We start from the raw sequence: 20391 nt of genomic DNA on the forward strand, positions 1-20391 counted from the left end.
AGCGTGTTATCATTTTTTTCTATTCAACAAAGATCATACCCTCTATCCCAATCTAGAATGAAAAGCCCAACACTCACCTGTCATTCACTCCAAGCATCCCCCATTCTAACGAAAAGGTTCCACGTGAATTTCTATAAGATCTATGACTCTGGCACCACTAAGAATGAGAAGGTTGGCATAAGAATCTAGTCCATCATGAATACAACTCAACCCATTAGTTGTTGGGCTATTCTTTGGAGGTTTACTATCCTTTATAGTTGCTTTGTGGAAGTGCTATTCACTAAACCTCCATGCAAAAGTCGACCAATACAACCACCTTTATTTGACCTAAAGTGAACATGTAATAGACCATCCCTTCTCATCCATAATCCTAACTTCTAATTTTTTACTCAATTATTCATATTGGTGTGGTGATGTGTGAAATAGTGATTCGATGAGATTGATAATATGGTACTTGTGGATAGAGAGATGTGTGATGTAGGCAATGATGTAAATGTGATGATATAAGCAATGAAGCGAACTACACCTTTTTAAGTCATATGTAAGGGTCATTGTTATAATGCTAAAGTAAGTTTGACCAATATGTAGTCTCTTGTCCTCTCTTTGTGCCTTCGTTTCTTAACAATTAATATCATAGCTTCACATTGCCATCTTCCTACAATCTACTAAGACGATTATGTACACACCTTAATTGAGCATCAGGTAGATGAGATTATTCGAAGTAGGGACAATCTTCTTCGCGTGTCGCAAAGTTAGGCACGGCTCGTAAGGCTATTTGGTCACCATTCATGTTGTAGAATTCGGCAAGTCCAAGTTTCTTCTTTACAGAATCACCCACTATGGCTACAAGCGCAAAGCTCAACACAGGAGCTTCCATCCCTCTCGTTGGCTTTGGCACTGCCTCCGACCTCTCCCTCAGCCTCGACCTCCGAAAAGCTGCCATCTCTTCCGCTATTGAGGTATAACCCCCATCCCCCCCATCGCTCTCTCATTTGAACCCATTCTGCTCACTCACAAGTTTCTCTTCGCTTCCCAGATCGGTTACCGTCACTTCGACACCGCAAGCGTCTACAATAGTGAAGGATTTCTTGGCCAGGCCCTCGCTGATGCCCTCAAGGCTCGCATCGTCAAGCGCGAGGACCTCTTCATCACCTCCAAGCTTTGGTGTGCCGACGCTTACCCGGACGGCGTGCTGCCAGCCCTTCGAAAAAGCCTCAGGTGTCGCACCAATCCCGCTCTGGGCTTCGTTGATGTAGATTCATAATTGGCATTGCCCGAGTTGTAGCGGTTTCCTTGAACCCCGTCGGTCCTCTCTAATGTTTCTACGATTTTTCCAGTGAATTGCAGCTCGATTACTTGGACCTGTACCTCATTCACTGGCCGATTAGATTCAAAGAAGGAGTGGGAATGATGCCCAGACCTGACGATCTTCTCCCTTTGGATTTGAAAGGCACCTGGCGAGCAATGGAGCATTGTGTCAACGAAGGCCTCACGCGGGCCATCGGCGTAAGCAATTTCTCATCCAAGAAAATTGGGGATCTATTGGCCTTCGCAGATATCCCTCCAGCAGTGAATCAGGTACGCCTGAACCGTAATACTGCAAGGGATTGAAAACCAATTTGGTGACTTTCAGCTCTGTTTTGGGTTTGGCCAAGACTAAGAAAATTCCGTGATGTAGTTGACAAGGTGTTTGGATTTCTGCATGATGTGAGAGGTTTTTCATGCCTGGTTTTATTAATCAGTTTTTCTTATACGAGTGACCAATACGGAGCATCTTTGGCAGGTGGAGATGCATCCGAAGTGGCAGCAGAAGGAACTAAGAGAGACTTGTAGCAAGGTTAACATCCACGTTAGTGCTTGGTCCCCGTTAGGAGCTCCACTTATGGTATGGGGTTCTGCTGCTGTTCTGGATGATCCAAGTATCAAGCAGATTGCACTAAAACATGGCAAGACCCCTGCACAGGTTTGTATATTTTTGAGTTAGCAAAGCGGACAATCGTGGGCTTGTTCGGGGTGACTTGGCCGATGATTTGAAAACTTTATTTGCTTGACTTTTCAGGTGGTTATAAGATGGGAATTGGAACAGGGAGTGAGTGTCCTCCCCAAGAGTTTCAACAAACAGAGGATGGCAGAAAACTTGCAGGCCTTTGATTGGCAGCTTACCGATGAAGATCATCAGATTATTGGGAAAATGGAACAGAAAAAGAATGGCGACGGCCAGTTTCTATGCAATCCCGTCTCTGGTCCTTACAAAAATGTTGCAGAACTGTGGGACGGAGAAATTTAAGATTTCATTAGTTATCACCAAATTGAGAGAAATGTAGCCTTGAAAGTTTAAACAAAGGCTGTCGTATGAAGGCTTACAAGGACAACGTCTACTTAAATTAACGGAAGCAAACGGGGTTGCGTCAAACAATGGACTTACATTTTTGTTGATATGTAAAATTGTGCTGATGGGTTCACAGCACTACATTTGAAGGAAGACATTAAATGTTAACAATATAAATAAAGTCCCAAAGACTCATAGCAAAGGATGCGTGTCTGATCACATTAAAAGAGGCATCTTAAAGAGGTCCAAGAGCCCATGAGTTTTTTTATTACTATCCCATGTTTGCAATGTGTATTGGCTTTCATTTTGGGGTCTATGTGCATATCGTGTTTGAGGAGAGCTCTTTAAAAAGAGATCCCCTTTGTTTATAATGCATACTACTCTTCATATACAACTTATAATATTTACTACAAAAGTCTAGTAGACCACACAAATTACCAACATGCACAAACCTTCCTCAAGGCCATCTGTTAGCTTTGATAGGTCTTTCCCTAGGATGGGATCTTAGAGTGTGCCCACATGCATTGTAGATTCGAGGATGAATAGCAAAAAAGACTTTTCCATTCAAAGGAGATCATACCCTCCATTGTAGTCACGAGTAGCATGGTTCGTCTATGGCAAGTAGGAGACCTCCTCTACTAGGGTTTCAAGGGGGGATCTTAAAATGTCTTTAATATTAAGAAATAAGATTTGAAGTTTCAAGACTCCTTCCAGTGTAGGAACCACTTGGCTTGGCTCACTTAATCTTTGTTAGGGGACACTATAGGTGATGTATAGATGGTAAACCTATAATTTTGAATGGATGGGCATTCCATATTTATATGACATTCATGTTTCACTAAATGGGCCCTCTTTTATGACATGGATTTGCAATTTACCACCTAGGCCAAGAGGAGGAAATGAAAACACACATGCGCGCCCGTGCACACACACACACAGGTTTCTGGGAGAGAGGTTTTTGTGTGTGTGTGTGTGTGTGTGTGTGATCCACATGCATGCCTATTTTATCTTGAGCACCTCTCACACTTATCACATATAGAATCTCTCTCTCTCTCTTTGTTATTAAACATATTATAATATTTTTTCCCATCATACAGCCACCTGTGTTGTCTTCCCCTTGAGTGTCTTCCTCACAATGCATACACACACAGACACTCAATCACATGCAAATAATTCCACAAAGGAAGCAAAGAGTAGCCAAGAAGCATGGCCTACATCACAAAAAGAGGTAGTAGCAAAGTTGGTTGCATACAAAGAGGTAGTGGAACAGGCTGCTAAAGAAGGGAGAGATCAAGAAATCATGGATGAAAAGACAGAGCAGAAAGAAGAGGACAAAGAAAGAAGGCAAAGCAAGAAAGGATAAGAGAACATAGGAAAGAAAGGAAGAAGAAGATACGACAAAACTCATCCATAGTTTGGACACAATAAATGACATCAACCCAAAGTCCACATCCGCGATCGACAATGTCCAAGGAGCTACCAAACTTGTGCAACAATCCATTCTAGCAATCATCTCCTCTCAAAATGCTACCTGGGTGTAAGCATGATTGGGTGATACACTAGCTAGCACTTTTTGTAGTGGTTGCAATAAAGGCTTGCTACCACACTTAGTAACTCGTAGTTGGTGCCAATCTGAATGAAACTCTACAGATTCCTTGCCTTCAATGCTGGTTGCCAATTTTAGTTCTACCATCCTATTGTTGGAGGCTCACCTCTATTGCACATAGCTGAGGCATCATGAAGATGTGCGGGAGGGAGAAACCCTCTCCCTCCTTCCTCTCTCCCGCTCGAAAGTAGTTGGTTTTTTCAAAATGTCCATCGTCGAACAAACACTCTCCCTCTTCTGAACCCATTGATTCCTCAACATGGCAGAAAAAGTTTGAGATTGCTTTCAGTGCAACATGTCTGTTCGCCAAAGATGCATGGGGGTTTAAAGTGCATGCAACTAACTCAACCCAATATCTATGAAAAGATTATATGGATATAACACTTTGACATATGGTTTGCAATTAATGAGTGCATATTTTCTTGCATGTATGTGTTGTGCATGGGTAGAAAAAAAGGAAATATACTATCCCACCCACACAAACACTACCCAATCAACATGAAAGTTTGCAAGAACATTAAAATATCCAAAATCAACACCTTTGAATGGTTTTTACCATTAAACACCGTGAAAAATGGTTTAGTATCAATTAGTTTATATTTTCGCATGATGCATGTGCAAAAACGAAGAAATACGCATGGCCACCCTTACAAATGATATTGAACCAATATGAAAAATTTCAAGAGTATGGATTTAAATTAAAATAATACCTCTTCAAATCTCTTTCCCCATATAACACTTTGATATTTATTGTATGATCAATTATTGTATATTTCTTGACACGTATGCACTACACACGTTCAAAAATAAGAAAATATACATGCCCACCCACACAAATTAATCCAATCAAAATAAACCTTTACAAGTGTATGAAAATAACCCAATGCAACACTTGTGCAAAGTATCATTGCCATCTGCTATGAATATGTGGATCATGCTCTCCTAGTGCAACGTGGAATTAGCAAAGAACTCCATGAGAGAGACATGTGGTAGGCAATACTAAATCTATTCCAAATGTGCATATTGTAATAGAAGAGATAGGCTTCTTATATAGAGATAGCCTTTAGAATAGTCAACACTTGTGGGATCCTCTGATCCACATCTCTCCTAGTGGATGTCCTTGCTCCACATCCTCTCATCATGTAGTCCACATCCTTGGGTGCTACTTTAATTCTTTCTACACCATACCTTAGCCTCTACTTCATGTGCACATGGCACCATATCTCAACACCTCCCCTTGGTGCCATGATCCATTGGCTATCGCAAGGTGGTCAGATGTGAGTTACAAATCCATCACCTCCCCTTAGTGCGTACCTTGTTACTTAAGGTGTTCAATACCTCCCCTGAGTGCTTGCATGGCTACTTGTAGGTGGTCAGGTTTGATTACAAGAATAGGCTAAAGGTGGAAAGGCTTTTGCTTCTCAATACATGTTGTTGTTGTCATTCTACTCATGGCTTTTGATGACGACTCCACATATTTGACTTGTTGTTGCTTCAATCGACAGTCTTCTTCTTTGTGTCCTAGCTTCTTGAAATGGTGACACTTTGGTTTGTTCTTCAGTCTCTGCAATCACTTTGATAGTGACCCATTCTTCTGCAATGGTAACACTTCATTGATGCTTTGCTGAACAACGCTTGTTCTTCATGATTGATTATGCGTGTTGATGTAGATGTCGATGTTGATGATTTCAACTCTCTTTCTTTCTCAAGAAGAGATGATACACATTCCCCAAACTTTGGCTTTGGAAGATTCTTCAAGGTGTTTGTTAGTGCATGGTACTCTTCACGCATGCTTTTAAGGAGGATTGCAAGTGCATCCTTTTCCCCTAATTTTGCATTTATGCCTTCTAATTGGGTCATAATGCTTTTGAACTTGTTGACAAATTGTGCCATGGATTCATTGAAGCTCATGTGCAAACCATATAATTCAATCTTAAGATGAATTTCTTGGTTTTTTGCTTTTGCACTAAACACTATGTTCAACTCATCCCATGCATCTTTAGCATGATCCTTAGAGTCTATGTGTTTGGACCCAACTGCCAGCCAATGAGTGATAGTGCTGCTTCATCTTTTGCTTTCCATGCTTCATTTTGTGCAGTGGATATGTCTTCTATTACAGTCTTCCAAAGCTTCTGATGCATCAGGAGAAACCTCATTTGTTTAGCCCAAGTGTGGAATCATTCCCAAGTGAACTTCTCAACAGTTGGGGTGCGTATTTCCATTGCAAAGGCCTTACCATTTGAAGAAACTTTCAAATATGACAGTGTCTAATTGCATACATTAAGACTAAGTTGATAGGCGTGGTTATTTTTCCTTTTTGGAGCACATGCAAATTCTTTCTAGATTGAAAGTTATGGCTTGTCAAATAATTTATGAAGAAAGAGTGGGCATGATGTGGTAGAGGGTATTCATATGCTGTTTTCAAAACAGTGCTTAGCAAGAATTCTGAGATGTCAGTGTGTGACATGTGTCATGATAGGCATGTGTGCCATGTGGCACTCTACTAACATAACTAAACCTTGAAAGTGACTACACCCTAACCACTACCACGTGTCAAAAATTACAAAACTTTGGCCAAATCTTTGAATTTGTCGTCTCTTCTCATCACAAGGAGAAGATGTCGCCTCTTTGATCCAATCATCGCCATCTTCTCTAGCCGATCGTAGGAGGCCACGTTTGCTTTGAGGAGTCGGGGCTGGCATGATTATGCTGTGTCTATGCGCTATGAAGCATTGAGTTGACTGGCAGCTATTGTTGTTAACGATCGGGTATGCTCAGAGCTTGAGCTTGTGTTGCTTGAGTTGGTGTCGCACTACTCTAAAGTCATGGGTTTTGTGTCAATGCTTGGTCGCTTGGAGTCCCCTAGGAGCTTTGCTTCTTTGCTTGCATGTAGATGCTACGTGGAGTCATTGTAGTTAGGATGTGGCATGCTTTGTAGTTATTGCTTGAGTTTGCATCGGTTGTAGCTAGGTCGGTGATGCTTGGTACTTGTATCTCTTGTGTCCATTATTGTAGGAGCTTTTGCTACTAAGTAGTACCTTTGGTCACGACTGAAGGTCCTTAGTTCATGCTCTGTTCCTACGATGAATTGGCCATTGGCATAAAATCTATCTTTGCTGACTGCCCATGTAGAATAGTCTGAGTCGCTATCCTTGACTGTTGTAAACTGGTGGATTTCTCTCTATCTAACCAATGGAGACTTCACTTTCCCTCACAATAGATTTGTGGATACTAGAAGAAGAATCTCACAATAAAAACTCTCTAAACTCTCCCAAGAAAAATGGAACAGAAATAAGTAGACAGAGATTTCTCAATGGAGGTGAATGGACATCGCTCACAATCACTCAAGAACAATATAAAAGTAATCTAGAAGAGGTAGACCTAATCTCTGATGCCATGTGAAAATACGAATTGTACTCTCCTAGTGCAATATGGAATTAGAAAAAGATCAAGGAGGATCAAACCGTAGAAGAAACTCCATGAGAGAGACATACGGTAGGCAATACTCAATCTATTCCAAATGTGCATATTGTAATATTCAAGAACAATATAAAAGTAATCTAGAAGAGCCGACCTAAGCTCAGATACCATGTGAAAATGTGGATCGTGCTTTCCTAGTGCAACGTGGAAGTAGTAAAAGATCAAGGAGGATCCAACTATAGAAGAAACTCCATGAGAGAGACATATGGTAGGCAATGCTCAATCTATACCAAATGTGCATATTGTAATACAAGAGATAGGCTTCTTATATAGAGAGAGCCTTTAGAATAGTCAACACTTGTGGGATCCTCTAATCCACATTCTCCTAGTGGATGTCCTTGCTCCACATCCTCTCATCATGTAGTCCACATCCTTGGGTGGCTATTTCTACACCATACCTTAGCCTCTAATTCATGTGCACATGGCACCATATCTCAACATCCACCACCTCAATGTGATAGCATACCCCAATGTGATAGCAGAAAATCGTTGGAGATGTGATATCTGCCATCAAGAATTTTGAGGCTTGCTGGCAAGGATGTTATGGCACTTTGTGGGACATGTTAATAGGACAATGCCACGGTGCAGAGGTGATGGTGCATCAAGAGTGGCTGCCATCTTGCAACCACCTACTAGTATTCATGTTGACATAACAATGCATCTTACAGATGTGGTTGAAGTTGTCGCAAATGTTGAGAATAATGTTATGATGCTAGACGATGAATGGTGGAGATGTAATGTCTGTCATCAGACATGCATTGGCTCTCGCTTAAGAAGGAGGTTGCATTTCTTGGGTGATGCATGTAGAGGAATTTCAAAATGCAAGGGACTAAGAGATTAGGGCCCTGCCAACTCTTATTGCTACCATTAAGGGACCTGTTGTCCAACATTACTGTTTTGAGGCAATGCAAATCACCTTTTTAATTTTGAATTGACGTATGGTGAAATTGATTTTGCAAAGGGTGCATATGGTGAAACTAACATTGAATTTTTATTTTACTTTGAATTATGAGAATAATAATTACTTCAACAATTATACTTATTCCTAGTTGTGCAAGTTGACTGAAGGATGCTACAAAATTATCATTTGCAAATTGTGATCTCTTATTAAAGTTCCTCGAGTAGACTCTGTTTAAGTGGAGTAGACGTTACATTATTTACAATTCCACTTCAAAGTATGACAATAATAATACATCCACATCAATCACTTCAATAATTTTCAACAATCAATCCATCCACGTTAATTACTTCAACAATTTTCAACAACATTTGCATTTTTAACAATTTTACTTCAAAGGTATGATAATTCAACATGAAGCACTTCAGCCTTTTCAAAATAATAATTTGACATGGAGATTGCATGTCCATAGTTCAAAAATATTATTATTGGTACTATTCATACAAAATGAGGCCATCAAAAAAATTAGTTACAACATGGGAGCATATATATTGCCCGATACAAAATGGCCTCAGCAAAAAAGTAAGCCAAGAAGGAGCTCCACACATATAAGATGAGTATCAAAATAAATTAAGTTGAATTGTTTTCTAGCCAGCTCGTGTGACAACGGGTGGTTGGTGGGTGCCTGGGCCCCTAGTAAAATGTGTGGCCCGTGGTGATATAGTACCACGAAGCAACCACAAGCAATGGTTACCCCAAGCAAGGTGCTGGCGATGATCATGAGGACAACAAGGAGAATTGCCATGACAATGATCAATTACTAGAACAAAATATTACACTTTATGAGAAAACGATCCATTTCCATTATCATCGTAAACAAATTCCTCCATAATTGAAAATAACAGGAATATTAATTCAATACACCTTTGTAAGAAACCTTCAAAACAATTATTGCAAATAGATAATTCATGTACAAAAAATAATTTTATATTATAAATATGTTTGTATACAAAAGTATTCCTCTCCTTATCATTTCAATTGTACGTAGCCTCGGATCAGGAGAGTAGGTTGCGCCGATGCCAAGCATGTCATACAATTCACATGCCACAGGAGCGTTGCATGCCGTACATGCACTTCTCACATTTAAAGTATTCACAAGACAGACAAGGTGAAAACGATGATTACAATGGAGGGCAACGATCATGTGGCCCTGTCAAAATGATCTTGGCAGATTGGACAACATGGCCTGTCCATGATGTATCGTGATGTTGTAGGTATCATGGATGGTTTGTGCATGGCAAGGCCAACAAAATCACAATTGATTGCCAAACTCGTGCCCCCTTCTTCAATATGTTGCAAGGTGGCTTGTGCATCACGTGCTTGCTGAGAATAATTCATCTCCGCATATGCATTGTCAACATCAAGCCGCTGGCCGGTTTGGGATAATAATGCATGCACGTATGTGTGACATCTCGCTCGAACGTGCTTCCTATCTAACTCCCTCTTCAATAGAGGTCTTCAGTTGTGATAGAGGCTACACATCCAATAAGGTCAAATACAAACTTATCCATTGATGTTGGGTTGGAATTCTTTAAAAAAAACCAAAAGTAAATACTCCACATATTTAAATATTATATTCACTTGACACTGGACTGTTGATGCTTTGTAGAGGTTCAACTACCATGAGTTTGGTGCTTGGCATACGTGGCTCCTCGCATACTCAAGTGACTGAGGCAAAGTCCACTCCACGACCAAGCACAAACTTTGCATATAGCAACTTTGCAAAGTATTTGGGAATTTTAGAGTGAAATTTCTTAGCAAAAATTATCTCCTAGATGCATTGTGCATTCTCTTTCATGCCTTCATTATAACACCGCAAAATGGGCCATTGCTCGTGTCCTGGGGTATTTTTGCTACAATCCCATATAGCCTCTAAATGGTCATCTGAGATGAGGATCTTTATAGCTGAGTACTTCATGCCATTGGGGTTGTGGAAAATACTCGCTGCGGCAATTGCCTTTGTTTGCTCTTTTAGTGACAGATGCCTGGTGGCATTAGCCATGTCCATCACGAACTTCATTGCTTGACTACCACATGTACGTTCATCTTGGGCTTGGGTACTCAGCCTATGTGGATGGTTGAGAGGGTGTTCTTGATGATGATGCCATTGTTTTGGTGAAATACATCAACCACATCCATCATGAACTTCATCGCTTGACTACCGCATGTGCATTTGTCTTGGGCTTGGTACTCGGCCTGTGTGGATGGTCAAGAGGGTGTTCTTGATGATGATGCCATTATTTTGGTGAAATGCTAAACCCTAAACATAATAGCAAAGATATGAGTTTAGGACATGATACATACATACATTCAAACACATTTGCTTCTCAACCTATTTTAAAGATTATTTTCTCAAATTTTAAAAATATAAACCCTAAACAACCATCCAACATCCATTTCAAAACATTGCAAAATATAATTTAGGAATATTTAAAAAGTACATGACTTGCAAATGGAAATATGACAATATGTCAAAATTGCAATTTTATAGATAAGTTTTCATATTGTCCATTGGACACATTGCGTCATTTTCATCAACACCATGTGCGTGAAGTTTAGTTAGTGATTCCATTGTCATCTGTTCCTGAGACTCATTCTGGCACAAGTGGAGTTTACAATCCCATGATAGCTTTATTACTTGCCCTGAGTACAGTTCATCCCTTGACAGTGCGGACCTACACCGTGGACCTGCACCCCACAAGGAAGTTGGCTATTTTGACAAGTAACCAACCAACAACATCGCAATCTGACGTGTCTGACCATGCGCCATTTGATTGAGGTACAACATCATTTCTTGTGTAAAGTTTCAAGTGAAAACCAAGGAAATCTTGACTTTGGAGCAAGCGCTTCAACCTGCTCGGGCTTGCTCTCAGTTCTGTGGAGACACCTTTTTGTATTTTACATATATATATCAACATCTTTATTACATTATTACAAGAAATAATACTCAAAATAAAAAATTAAAACACATATAATATATTAATAAGAGAACACACATTCAAAATGCCTTTTAAAAAAAATGGAGAGCTTTAACTACCATTTACATTTTACAAAAATAACAATAATGTATGGTAACCACTAAGATCAACATGGAGTAATATACCAAAAGAGCAAGCAAATAGTGACCAAGAGTGAAACTTCATATGCATATTGGACAAATCATTTAATAACCTGTGGGAGTCTAAGAGTACAAGCGTGGAAGTCCAAACGCTTGTGGTCATTTGAGGGTGGTAGTCCAGTGGTGGTAAATCCAAGAACCCATGGTACTTCAAGAGCTTGTGGTAGCTCATGAGTCGTAAGGGTAATCCAGGAGGTAGTAATATTCAAAGAGTCCAAGGATGGAAATTGCTAGTTGTGTAGCTAGAGTTCCACTGATATCATTAACGGAAAATGATCTGATGCAAAGGATTCGAACAACACTCTCCCTTGAAGGCAAGGTGAGACCCAATCCCCTTTCTTATACTGAGGTAGATTATGTCTAAGTGTGCTGCATGCGACGAGTTGTCACCACGTTTGTTATGCCATATACAAACCCTCAGATGATGTAGTGAGTCAAAGAGCACCCAATCCACCATTTTGTTGCTTAATTCTACATGCTTCCATGCTAACGTCTCCTGATAAGGCATGTCTACACTTTTATGAGATCTGTCCTACATGCTAGTAGTCACGTTATTTCAGTCACCCAAAAGGATTGAATTCTTGTTTGTAATAGCATTCTTGAGCCTCCCCCAAAGTTCACCTCTCCAAGGGGTTGAATTAGAGGCATACACCGACACAACTGACAAGGATATACCCCGAAACAAGATGTCTACATATTTTTCAGTTTTCTTCCGTCTCCTTGAGCCACGTGTAATGAATATGAGCCCCTAGATTGATTTTAGCCCTTACGAATATGAGCACTTAGATTGATTTTAATTAATGTTTATCATGAAAGTTTTAGTCAAATAGCGTAAAAACTCGTGGGTAAAAGCATATCTTTGCTTTTTAAACACAAAAAGGGAAAAAGTATACAATTTTGATATTCTCAACTTACTTTTTTCATTTCAATTTAAAACATTGTTAATTTAAATCGACTTATTATAAATTTCGTAATTCATTCCGCCTTTCCCCTTAGGCGGCCTACCGCACCCTAGTTTGAATTTTGAAGGAAAAAATGTAAATCCATGTGATCTTATACTCTCTCAAATCGGCGGCTACAGAAGTTTCCAAAAGTGGGGCATTCTAGAACAGTAAGTGGACAACCTACGAACCTTGTGGATCACGATATTTTGGCTTAGCTTAATGGCTCCATCCAATTAATTTTTTCTGAAAGCTTAGGTTAATTCGCTAACGAACTATAGTAATGGGGATTTTGTGGGCACCTATTTAATGGAGCAAGGTTGAAACCGTGAAGGTGAAGGAAGTTGACAGTGTTCCACTATTTTTCTTCACAGAGTTGCCCCGTAAAGCTCAACACAGGAGCTTCCATCCCACGACTCCCTCAGCCTCCACCTCCGAACAACTGCCATCTCTTCCGCTATCGAGTTAACACCAGACCCACTGCCTTCCCCCTCATTTCTTCTTCGCTTTCCAGATTCGGCATCGTGACGCGCGAGGATCCCTTCGCCTGCACCTCCAAACTCTGGGCTTCCGATGCTTATCCGGAGGGCGCGTTGCCCGCCCTTCAAAAAGCCTCAGCTGACACTCGAATCGGCTTTGCTGATGCAGATTAATAATTGTCATTGCCAAAGTTTGGAGCGGTTTCCTTGAACCTCTCTTTATGTAGACTCCCTTCTAATGTTTCTACCATTTTCCAGCGAGTTGCAACTCGATTACTTGAACCTTTACCTCATTCACGCGCAGAATGAACCCAGCCCTGACGATCTGCTCCCTCTGGATGCAAAAGGCCAATGGAACATTGCTTTAACGAAGGCCTCACGCGGGCCATCGGCGTAAGTAATTTCTCATCTAAGAAAGTTAGGGACCTATTGGCTTTTGGAGATATCCCTCCAGCAGTGAATAGGTACATCTAAACTGCAACTTGGAGGCGAGGTTAGGAGAATTGCACGACGTACTTCACAAGGTCTTTGGATTTCTCTATTATGTGAGGTTTTCACGGCTGGGTTGTAGCTGCATTAGCTTTTATCTTGTATGACTAAGTAATGTGAGAACCTTCGGCAGGTGGAGATGCATGACTTGTAGCAAGGCCAACATCCACGTCAGTGCTTGGTCTCCGTTAGGAGCTCCACTTATGCCATGGGGTTTTGTTGCTATTCTTCAAACAGATTGCATTGAAGCATGGCAAGATCCCTAGAGAGGTTTGTAGCTTTTTTGGGTTAGCAAAGCAGACAAATTCAACGTGGGTTGTTCAAGGTGGCTTGGCAGAAATTTTATGTGCTTGACTTCACAGGTAGCTTTAAGATGGGGATTGGAGCAAGGAGTGAGTGTCTTTCCCAGGATATTCCACAAATAGAAAACTTCCAGGTCTTTGATTGGCAGCGTACCGATGAAGATCAGCAAATTATTAGGAAAATGGACCAGAAGAAGAATTTCGATGGGCAGTATCTATGCAATCCCGTCTCTGTTCCTTACGAAAATATTGCAGAATTATGGGATGGAGAGATCTGAGGTCTCATAGCGATCACCAAACTAAGATATATTGAGCCTTTAAAAGGCTGTGATTGCCTTTTCATATGAAGGTTTACAAGGACAACTGCCTCAACGGATACCTTCAATTTTGAAAAGGAATCGCACTAACCAATGGCTTAAATTCAAAGTGATGAGTTAAATACAACTATGTTTGTCAACACTGTTTAGACCAAGCAACTAAAAGGTATGGGTGTGTATGTGTTGGTCCTGAGTTCAAGCCCCAAGAGCAGCTCAAGATTCTATCTTATGGGTGTATTGTTGGCACTTTCATTTTCAGTACAATGCCAAAAAAAAAAAATTTAAATCGTCTTTATATATTCAATGTTTCATTCAATATATATTGGAGTGAGTTCCAATGTTGTACATTTAATGGCATAGCAAAGGATGCATAGAACCCCAAGAATCGAAAATCAATCTCCTCCAAAAAAGTCCAATCAAGATGCATAAATCCAAAATCTAAAAACCCCCCCTAATACTTACTCTAATTAACCTAAGTCAAAGAGTCCTCAAAATTAACATAAAAATTAATCCCACTGAGCTCTGCCTTGTCATCCCCCCTTGCTCTCTGAAGGTGCATGGTGGAGAGGGAGAGAGAGAGAGGGTAGGATAGGAAAAGAGATAATAATACTCAAAGAGAGACATAATGAAATGGAAATGAAATAGCAAGAGCAATGAGAACTACCCTGGCCGTCAATGGGGGGTCCACGGGCTCCGTAGTCCCTCCCACTAGGAGTACAGGATCGCAACAAGTTTGAAGAGAGAGAACTCAGTGTGTACCTCAAGAAATGGAATTTTTAGTCCTTAGCATTTAGGAGCAGGAAAAGAGATGAAATTGAGGGTTGGAATTGAAGGCAGAAGAGGCGGAGGATAGAGATGTCATCATGCGGGAGATGGTGCAGCAATTTGTGGGCAAAACTTGGATCGCCTCCATAAAGACTTTGAGTATGATGGAATCAAAATAAAAATCATTGTACAGTAACTAATGAAGATAGGGTTCACCATGATTTCGAAAATTATAGGAACCATCTTCATGTCTTCCCCAAAAAAGCAAACACATCATGATGGCTCCTAACTAAAAATGGTTATGTAGGATACATTCGAAATCAATGAGATCATGCATAACGAGCTTGATTAGATATGAACATTGAGGTGGTATAAAGAGAGTGTCTCCTTTGAACATGTGTTACCATAATGAGATGGCACCGAAGGATTAAGTGTCATGTGCCTTATACTCTTAACTCTTATATCGAGATGATTTAAACATGCTTCCCTTGCTTCACCAAAATTTGTAACCTCTCCTAAATGTTATTCATGGTTACAATTAATGAAACTAGATATTCCACCCCATTTCTTATGATGTCCATTTGTATTTCTCTTGTGCCTCCCAAGCATAAAATCTAATAAACATTATTTTTTCTTTTTTATCCTCTTGCACTACTATTTAACTCTTGCCTCTATTCTACCTCATCTTGCATGTCTAGATTCTCTCTCTCTCTCTCTCTCTCTCTCTCTCTCTCTCTCTCTCTCTCTCTCTCTCTCTCTCTCTCTCTCTCTCTCTCTCTCTCTCTCTCTCTCTTTCCTCTCTCTCTCTCCTCTCTCTCTCTCTCTCTCTCTAGTACACCATTGCAATGCTCTGCTCCTTCCCTCTAACTCCTCTCCTCTTAGGTTTGAGAGTGCTCTCAACGGAAGCAAGAACGGAAGAAGGAGAGAGAGAAACAAAGAGCCACACAAGTTTTTGGTGGGTGCAGAACCACAATGCTAGTGCCTATAAGAGAGAATGACACCAAATACCAAGTGCACCCAAATGTGTATGCCACAATAGAGTGAAATATCACCAAAACTCAAAGCTCAAAGCATCAAAAGATGCATCTGACTCATGTGCATATACTATGCATCCATATGAGCAAATTTGGCCCAAAAGAAAATGCCAACTGTAATGGCAATCCAAAATGCCAATAAGTGCCAAATGACTCAAGCATAAACACCGTCCACTGGGATATGCATCAATAATATCTCATGCAAGAGAGCATAGCACTATCAGTGCATCACCTGCAATGTGTCAAAGCTGTCCCTCAGCATAATATAGCATCCATGTGCAAAGCGTCCATAAAAATAGCATCCCACAAGGCAATTTGGGCCTATCAGCACATCCAATAAGGACCGCAATGCATCCAAATGGCCTATAAATCATCCACTGCAACCCAATGCACACCACAAATGAGCGCACACTGCTCAAACTGCAACCAGAGTGATCTGCATAAGGTATCCTCAAGAAATCATAGTCCCACGGTAATGACCGCTACTGAAAATAGAACCTGATATGCCTCAAAACATGGGCGCCATTGCATAATCAGACTCAACAAGAAAATCTGCAAATATCTCTCTTCTGTCAAAACTCCAAAATCCCAACCGATGAGTGAGAAATGGGAGTCAACACTTATCCACTGCCATGTGGCATAAATCTAAGGTTTCAAAACCTTAGAATGAAAAATGCATAAGAGAGAGATGAAATCGAATACACAGAGATCTCTAACTCTGAAAATACTCCACCGAATCGCGCAAGAACTGACAGGAAGGGGTTTATGGGCATTCGGAACGCAATGGGACAGACGGTTTTGGAAACCGTGGTCTCAATCACTGGGTCCAACACACGGATTGAAAAACGTTTTTGGAAACAGAGCTATTTGTAAACTCCACTGGAGTGCGAATGATGAGCAACATAGAAGTTTTAGGACCTCATGAGTCCACCGGAACTGACAGATCTGCAAATGGTTGCTCCAAACTTGAGTTCCAATACCCGGGCAGAAAAACGCAAAAGCTGACACAGTGAGTCAGAAATCCAATGGAATGATCCCAGATTCAAGAATAAAAGTGTTTCCAAGCTCCTGAAGTAATGTGGATACCAAAAGCAAGCAATAGTTGCCTCTATAAGTCAATACGGAGTCTCTGTCATCGAACGGAACAGGGAAAAGCTCAAAAAACGACTTTTTCTTTGAAAACACTTAACAGGCTCTCAAAACCACTTCGCAAAACCAAAGTGACTTTTCCAAAGGTTCCTCCAAGGTCTCTACACACTCGGATGCAAGTAAAGTCACCCACAAAGCTTCCTACAGAGCTTCTCCTTCCTCCCACAGAGCTGCTGAGCTTATAAGCATTCACGCATGCTCAGCTAGATCACCCGGGCTCTGATACCAGTTGAGAGTGCTCTCAACGGAAGCAAGAACGGAAGAAGGAGAGAGAGAAACAAAAAGCCACACAAGTTTTTGGTGGGTGTAGAACCACTCTAATCTTCTTTTTCATTCATTTATATATGTGTTTGAGTATTGTACATAACCAGGGTAAAGGCATAGTGACCTTTAACCCCACAGGTCTTCTCCCCTCTTACAATATTTTATATATGCACTACTCTACCTAAATATTATACTTATCCTCCCAAGGAATTCCATGGCTTCTATTCCTTCTACTCTTGCCACATGTTGCCACTTTGAGGGCATCATTGAGGTTCTATCCAAAAAGTCATTTGCAATTGTAGATGCTTATGGAAGAAACTTATGAGTTTTCTGAATGGGAGGAAATCCAGTGCATTTGAAGGTACCTCGATAAGTAAAAGAGATGGAAGCTCTTCTAAGGATCGAGGCTAAGGGCGTTATTGGAGAAAAATAGTGGCCTTACCAAACTCTTTGAGAGATATTAACGTGAACAACTATAGCCTCACCATCGTCACAATGACATGTTATATAGGATGAGTCCCAAATAGTCAATGTGTCATGTCTCAACAAGGCTTGCATATCACAATAGTGAATAAGCATATGATAAAAATGGATATGAGAAGGAGATGAAGAAAAGCATAAAAAGAAGATGGTGACTAGTTTGCAAAGAAATATAGAGATTGTGAATAAGAGAAGAAGAAGGTGCAAATGAGGAATCGCATGACTAGAACAAGGATAAAAAGGTAAAAAATGGATATAAAAATGTTTCATGAATCACTACCATTCTTTTTTTCTATATTTTCAATGAACTTGGCTACAACTTGGTTTTTTTGTTCTTGTCTTTACACACCAATACAAAACTACTCTAGAAGCGAGATTCAATAGACAATTGTTTGGCCATGTTTTCCATCTACAAATATGGGAATTACCATCTTCATTTTGTTATTCTCCATTTATTTTTAGGTTCAAGGAATATATTGCATATGGGTAACTTGCTCAACCCATAACTTATGTGTTGCTCAATTGAGTTTAACAGAGTCGATGTCTAAACTAATCTACAAATCCCAAACTTGCATATGAGATTCAAGCATCATAGAATGGGTCCATTATCATCCTTTTTTCTCTTGTTTTGAGAGACTTCTTCATTTGCACCTTCTTCCTTCTTAACCTTTCATCACTCATTCAAAGTCTCAAAAGAGCTTTGCTAACTTCATAAAAATCGCAAAGATACTATTAACCTCATTGGTGCATTTTGTAGCTTCTTCTTGATATGGTTTTCTCATACTTGAAAATGTTTGAGGTCCAGACGATAATATGTCAAACAAAATAGCAAAGCCTCACAGAAGTGTAGTTGGATTTCTCATCGGTATTACCATAAAGATTAGTGTCAACATTTACATTAGAGTTCGGAGACATTTTGCATCACAATACTAGATGATTATGGTTGACAATTTAATACTGGCATTTATGCCATCATATGTATTTTTTTCTATACAAATAATGGCTATACCAAATGCAATTCCAACAATGGCCAATCCATGAAAAAATATAGAATACATTTTACAAGACCTCCCAAAACTAATAATGAATGGTCATCTTCAAGGCCATAGTTGTCCATTGGGATGAGCATGTGACCGAATCTTTCTCGTGTAGCTCTTTAGGACACCCCATGACCCTCATCTTCCTCCTCTACTTTATTTTAGACTGTCACTTACAACAATGCAAACATATGAAGCTGGCGGCGGCCAAAATTCAATCCGGCATCCGATGGCTTGATCTGGGGGATTGCCCTTCCGAATTTTTCTTCCGGCATGTCAATAAGAAAAAGGTAGGGAGAACATTGATGTAATCCTAGATGAGCAAGGCAGCAAATTTATTGGCGATGACAACAGTGCACAAGTTATGATGTGCCACCTATGATGTGCCACAGAACATATCTACACCTCATCTTAAACTTCTAGAGCATGAACGCATGACCGAACACATTTGCACTCGTCAGACATACCTTATTCTTCATTTCGTCGAGCCCATACCGGATGTATAGCTCGATTCCAACTTGTATGTCATCGTGCGTTATGCTTTTGGACATGCTCTTGAAATGTGGCTACCCAAAAGCCTTCAAATAGTACCCCAACATACCTTGATAAGTATGAAGATTCCTTTGCTTGAGAGCACGACACATAATCACCCCACCAAGTGGCCAATGTGCATCCCAGCGGAGATATTTCTTGTTCAATCTCTTGACACTCTAAATGCTGCCTATAGTTATGCATATCACCATCTGAAAATGCACATGATAGAGGGCACCTCCCCTTTCGACGCCACGGGAACCTGACATGCACGTTTCTTCCAAATGTTTCTGCACTTTAGGAAGCAAACACTTGTCATTGACATCCCCGCCTCCTACTCCTACCGTTAACGCTCCAAGACCTTCAGACCCTCACCCTTCTTCGAGCCATTCTTTCGAGGCCTCCCCTGCTTCTTCTTGATCCTGCAACACACAAACATCATAACCTTGTAAACAGCAAAGAACAATAGAATGACCTCATTGCCACATACTCTCGACATTCTTCCGTTCCGCACATGAGCGTGGCATCCATATCTCCCAACCGTTCTCTGTCCCCATCTTCCTCGTCATCACCCACCGCACACAACTCTCCGCGCACTCTATTGATTCTTGTCGCCTTCGTACTGTGCATCTTTTCCTTCACACAAGGAAACCTCCACACAACCATATTTATCATCCTCCAGGCCATCGCGAGGGATCGACACAATCATACACTCTCGCTCCGACTGATAATGGCACAAGGCTTCAATCTACGAGCGGAATTTACTACTCCACAATCGAACTCTCTATGTTGCATGTGGCTGCCAGCTTTTGTATCACATGCAACTATAGAGAGAGGGAGGCCACGTGTCACATGCATGGCCCCTCTCCACTCCCCCTACCCCCCCCCCTAAAACATTCCCTTCAACCCATCCCCATGGGCTAATACCATTTTTCACCACCAGGGCCCCCCTATAGCACTTACAACCATCTCCAATTAGAACCATCTGGAGGAAAGGCCACCTATGCTCAAAATAAAAATGCTTTTATTAATTAAGTTACTTCTAAATATATGAGAAATGCTTCAAATTGAGGTCCTGAGATTAAATGATATGTTCTTACTTTTTCACATTT

General features: G+C 40.6%; 1 protein-coding gene across 1 annotated transcript; it reads left to right on the forward strand.

Annotated features, from left to right (window-relative positions):
- Positions 1-739: 739 nt before the first annotated feature.
- LOC147890106 (non-functional NADPH-dependent codeinone reductase 2-like) lies at positions 740-2606 on the forward strand. The gene is made up of 5 exons (XM_087390947.1): positions 740-959; positions 1037-1218; positions 1338-1578; positions 1784-1963; positions 2060-2606. The coding sequence occupies exons 1-5, from the start codon at positions 840-842 to the stop codon at positions 2285-2287; spliced, it is 951 nt and encodes a 316-aa protein (XP_087247073.1). The 5' UTR covers positions 740-839; the 3' UTR covers positions 2288-2606.
- The last annotated feature ends 17785 nt before the right edge of the window (positions 2607-20391 follow it).

Source organism: Dipteris shenzhenensis, chromosome 19 (genome assembly GCF_047967505.1).
Source record: "Dipteris shenzhenensis isolate YYH24624 ecotype China chromosome 19, Dip_SZ_1.0, whole genome shotgun sequence".
Lineage (NCBI taxonomy): Eukaryota > Viridiplantae > Streptophyta > Polypodiopsida > Gleicheniales > Dipteridaceae > Dipteris > Dipteris shenzhenensis.

Coding starts and splice junctions, on each gene's coding strand:
- LOC147890106 (XM_087390947.1), top strand. CDS start 840: ATGGCTACAAGCGCAAAGCTCAACACAGGAGCTTCCATCCCTCTCGTT. Junction 960..1,036: donor CCATCTCTTCCGCTATTGAG/GTATAACCCCCA, acceptor TTCGCTTCCCAG/ATCGGTTACCGTCACTTCGA. Junction 1,579..1,783: donor TCCCTCCAGCAGTGAATCAG/GTACGCCTGAAC, acceptor CATCTTTGGCAG/GTGGAGATGCATCCGAAGTG.